Source organism: Saccopteryx bilineata, chromosome 6 (assembly GCF_036850765.1).
Source record: "Saccopteryx bilineata isolate mSacBil1 chromosome 6, mSacBil1_pri_phased_curated, whole genome shotgun sequence".
Taxonomy (NCBI): domain Eukaryota; kingdom Metazoa; phylum Chordata; class Mammalia; order Chiroptera; family Emballonuridae; genus Saccopteryx; species Saccopteryx bilineata.
Genome location: NC_089495.1, coordinates 128,539,735 through 128,544,601, shown reverse-complemented (window position 1 = coordinate 128,544,601; position 4,867 = coordinate 128,539,735). Strand labels below are relative to the sequence as shown.

Genomic DNA, 4,867 nt, shown 5'->3' with positions numbered 1-4,867 from the left:
CCCTCTCCTTCCTCTCTGTCTCTCTCTTCCCCTCCCACAGCGAGGCTCCACTGGAGCAAAAGATGGCCCAGGCGCTGGGGATGGCTCTGTGGCCTCTGCCTCAGGCACTAGAATGGCTCTGGACGGAACAGAGCGACGCCCCAGAGGGGCAAAGCATCCCCCCCTGGTGGGCATGCCGGGTGGATCCCAGTTGGGCGCATGCGGGAGTCTGTCTGACTGCCTCCCCATTTCCAGCTTCGAAAAAAAAAATGAAAAAAAAATAAAAAATAAAATAAAATAGGTTTGGCCACCACAATGTCTAGTTTGTGCCAACTGTAGGGCCTGCCCATCAAACACAGTGGGCAGTGCACCCAGACTTTCCTGCTCTGGGGGCCACGCAAATCTTTCCCATCTGTCTGAAACAGACCAAAAGTGTTTCTGCATTTCAGGTTAAATCAAAGGTCATTTTTATATTGAGATTGTGGTGGGAAGACTCAAGATGTCCTCTGCCCCTTGCATACCTTTGGCAGGACACCTGTAAGGAAACATCATTCTAGGTCTTTGCCTGTGTGTGTTTCTTCTGCTGCTTATCTGTATTTTCAAGGACTTCTCTAAAAGACAGTTCTGGGTCCTTACCCTGCAGGGCCTGCCCCCCATCACCACCTCCAGCCCCCACACTGTGGGAGTGACTGATATGATAGGCCAGATTTCTGGGCATAGATCGGGTCCCAGTATAAAGTGACCAGAGGACCAGGGCATCAGGAATCTGACCCTACCCTATCCAGGAGACCCTTCTTCCCCTGGGCCTGGTCCCCCACCCACCTGTCTCCATTCCCCTGATGTGTCCTGTGGAAATGCAGCAGAGGTGAGGGACCAGGACAACCAGTGACCCTGTGGGCCCTCAGCAGAACAGTAGGGGAGCAAAAGAGCCTCCCCTCCTAGCACAGTGCCTCTGTCCACCCATGGCACCACCTCCAGAAAGCCCTCCCAGGGGACCCCCACCACCTCCACTTCCCCTCCTTGCCTGCCTCCGACTCCCCCCTCCCTGACCACCCCGTAAGTGACCTTTCCCTGGGATTTAGGGATGTTACCTCAGATACCACACACAGCTAGGTGCCTTAGACAGGGAGAGTCTCTGCTGGCCCGTGAGGGGCTTTGCCTGTCCCCTGTCAGTGTTCTGCCATGGGCTGCTAGATGGTAGTGAGCATGGCCCCAAGGCTGCCTCTGCTCCCCATGCTCCTGGTTCTCTCTGTTGGTCCCAGGCCACCTGGGGCACTGGCCACCAGAGGTAAGCACTTCCAACCATCCCTTACCGAACCCTCTAGTGCAGCTGTTCTCAACCTGTGGGTTGAGACCCGGCGGGGGTCAAATGACCAAAACACAGGGGTCGCCTAAAGCCAGGCAAAACACAGGGGTCGCCTAAAGCCTGTCTTTGGTCGTTCGACCTGTGTTTTGGTCGTTCGATCCCCGCCGGGGTCACAACCCACAGGTTGAGAACCGCTGCTCTAGTGGGCTCAGTGCCCCCACCTGCCACCCCTGCATTACTGCCCAGGGACACTACTTCCTGGGTGGGGGTGGTCAGGGATGGAGCCTGATCTTTCCAAGAAGCCTGTCACAGAACAGCCAGCACCTGGACATTGTAGGGTGGGGGTGGGTCGGGGGGCTGAATCACCAGGGCTCCAATCTCCTTTCACTTCCCCTCAGTGTCTGTCAGACTTTGTGCAATTAGCAAGCTTGTCTCTGTCAGGGGGCTTGGTTGTTTAGTTTGCTTTTTAAGCAGACATGGGGGCAGGATGGGAAGATTAGTTGCCCAGGTGGGGAGGGGAGTTCATCAGGCACAAACCCTTGTGCCAAAAAAATAAAAATAAAAAAAAGCTGCAGGATTTAGTTGACTGAGAAGCTGAAGTTTGGATCACTTCAAGGTTTGTGTTTATACCAGGAAGGCTGAGCAGATGAGGGAAATGGTGGGGAAACTGAAGCAGACAGCTTTGGAAAGAGAGAAGGAAAGAGGACAGTGCCTCCGGCTATCTTGGGCACTGTCATTTAAGAGGGAGAAGATGTGCCTGAACAGGCGGTGGCGCAGTGGATAGAGCATCGAACTGGGATGCAGAGGACCCAGATTCGAGACCCCAAGGTTGCCAGCTTGAGCGTGGGCTCATCTGGCTTGAGCAGAAAGCTCACTAGCTTGGACCTAAGGTCGCTGGCTCGAGCAAGGGGTTACTCGGTCTGCTGAAGGCCCGCAGTCAAGGCACATGTGAGAAAGCAATCAATGAACAACTAAGGTGTTGCAACGCACAATGGGAAACTAATGATTGATGCTTCTCATCTCTCCGTTCCTGTCTGTCTATCCCTCTCTCTGACTCTCTCTCTCTGTAAAAAAAAAAAAAAAGAGGGAGAAGATGTACATCCTGGGAGAGGGGTCAGAGCTGCCCAGCATCTCTGGAAGGAAAAAGAGCTGGCTTTTCTGGAAGGGTTGGCTGCTCTGGAAGGAAAAAGCTCCAGCTCTAACTTCTCCCGACCCTTGGGATAGAGAAAAGTCTCAGGCAGCCTGACACCATGTGGCCCCCAGGCACCCTTCAGAGCCAGTACAACCCCCCCATGTGCTGGCACCCTGAACAGCTTCAAAACTCCCACAGGTGCCTCAGCTGTGGTGACATGTCAGCAGGGTGCTTCTTCCTGCCACCATCCCCTGCAGAGAGGAGGGTCTCTGTCCCTCTGGCCAGGCCTGTAGTAACAGTGAAAGGTCCTCTCTGCACTGATGTGGCAGTCACCGCCCCTATATAGTCACTCCAGAGGGGAGCTCTATCAACATCACCTGCTGCATCCATGGGTTCCTGCATGGGATCTACCTGAAGAAAAGTTCCTGGCCAAAAGAAGCCAATGTGACATATGACGATAATAAGGACCCCACTATAGATTCACGGTTCAGGGTCTGCATCACTTTCTCAGGGCCACAACACAACCTGCAGTCAGCTGACACTGGTACCTACTTCTGTGAGGCCATCATGGAGGTGGACAAAGCCTCAGGTTCAGGTACCTTGGTGATGGTGACAGGTAGGAAGCATACCCACTCCTGGGACCACTCCATTAGTGTACCTGCTGGCCAGCCCAGGCTTTATATGCCCCTGTCTGGGCACCTTCCCTTTACACTTGCTGGAGTTGTTTCTGCAGGCTTTAGCCTACCTCCTCCAGGAAGCTTCCTGGATTGCATCCCCACTATGGAGCCCCTCCGTACCCTGAACCCCAAAGGCTCTCATGGACTCCCTCACCTGTCCTAGTGCCTCTGTTCTTTCCTTCTTCCCAGACACACTGTTCCAAACAGTGAGCACATGCCAGGAAAGTCAGCTGATAAACTTTATCGTTGTCATTGCGCTGGGCGTTGGCTTCTTCCTCATTGCGCTGGGACTGGGGGCCATGTGTATGCTGAGGAGGATGCAGGTCATTGTGACCCTTAACTATCCCCTGTGTCCCTATAAGACAGCTGCTCTCAGATAGAGGGAAGGGAAGGAAAGTGGTTAAGCTCCAGGAGCTGGCCACCTGGGAAACCCCAGCATCAGGGTCTCCGGGAGCTCTGAGGGTCCAAGGTGGAAGGGAAACCCCAGAAGTAAAGCCACAAGGAGTCCTAAGAACACAGGGGCAGGGCATAAGAGGCATGTGGGACCAGGGACATGTCCAGGTCAGTTATTAGGGGAGGAGGGAGAGGAGGGAGAGAGAGGTCAGTTCATAGAGTGCAAAGCCTTTATATAGCTGAGTGAGCACATGCATGAGCATGTGTGCATATGTGAGTATGAGTGTGAGGCCTGTGGGTGTGAGCCTGTGTGAACCTATGCCAGAGTCAACAGGGGGAAGGGCAACAGAAATGGAGGAAAAAAAGTAGTCACCTGGGCCCCTGGTCACCTACCTGTGTGCCCAGCTCCACGTCCCTTGGTGCTAGCCACTTTTCCTTCCTGACAAGATCCCTGGGGGCAAGGTCACTGCCATTCTCTACCTTCCCAGCATTGCTCCCTGGGCCCTACCCCTGCTCTTTGCCCAGGACTAGGGCAGCTCAGGAGCCCTGGTGTCTGGTGAGGCCCCTTCTGAAAAGGCTTCACACATGCCTGGGAGATAAAATCTGGACACTTCCTGAGAGGGCATCAAAGAAAGAGGGGACCTCCAGGCCAACTGGCACCCCATTAAGAGAGACAGGCTTTCCCTTTCAGCTCAAGAAACTGTGCTGGGCAAGGGATAGGAGCTCAGTGTGTGTGGTGTACAAAGACATGTCCTGTAGCCGCCAGGACACCACCCTCAACCACTACCAATGAGCCTGTGGCCCCCAGACTTCCCCCTCCAGGAAGCCTTCCTTGCCTGCCTCCCACCCCTGAGGCGGCCCCTGGCACCTGGGAACCACCAGAGACAAAGCCTCCTTGTGTTGCTGCTGCCCTTCCCCTTGCACAGCAGGAGGGGCTTCTCTGTTGGACAAACTTGGTTGGGGCAGGGGCAACCTGGTACAATGAGCTGGGGGAGGTCTAGCCCCCAACCCAGGCTTGCCAAAAATAAAGTACTTCTGTTCTTCCCTCTCCGACGCCAGTGTCCACTTCTCTCTCTCTCTCTCTCTCTCTCTCTCTTAGATTTTATTTATTCATTTTTTAGAGAGAGAAGAGGGGAGGAGCAGGAAGCATCAACTCCCATATGTGCCTTGACCGGGCACAGTGTCCACTTCTCAGTCAGACCTAGGCCTCTCCAGGTTCACGGCCTGACATTTAAAGTCCTGGGTAGGCCAGCCTTTCCAGGAGATGGATGGCCACCTGAGTGTGCCCAGCTCTGGGAGCAGGGCCAGAATAACAAACTGCCTCAGAGACAGGCAGCAGGGAAAAAGAGTCAGTAAAACTTCTACGTAGGGAGGTGTGGA

The 4,867-nt window shown here is 54.4% G+C and overlaps 1 protein-coding gene across 1 annotated transcript; it reads left to right on the top strand.

Annotated features, from left to right (window-relative positions):
• The first annotated feature begins 1,185 nt into the window (after positions 1–1,185).
• On the top strand, positions 1,186–4,280 carry CD7 (CD7 molecule). Its single transcript, XM_066237543.1, has 5 exons — positions 1,186–1,267; positions 2,549–2,615; positions 2,747–3,033; positions 3,284–3,417; positions 4,179–4,280. Exons 1-5 carry the CDS (start codon positions 1,186–1,188, stop codon positions 4,278–4,280), a joined length of 672 nt encoding a protein of 223 aa, XP_066093640.1.
• The last annotated feature ends 587 nt before the right edge of the window (positions 4,281–4,867 follow it).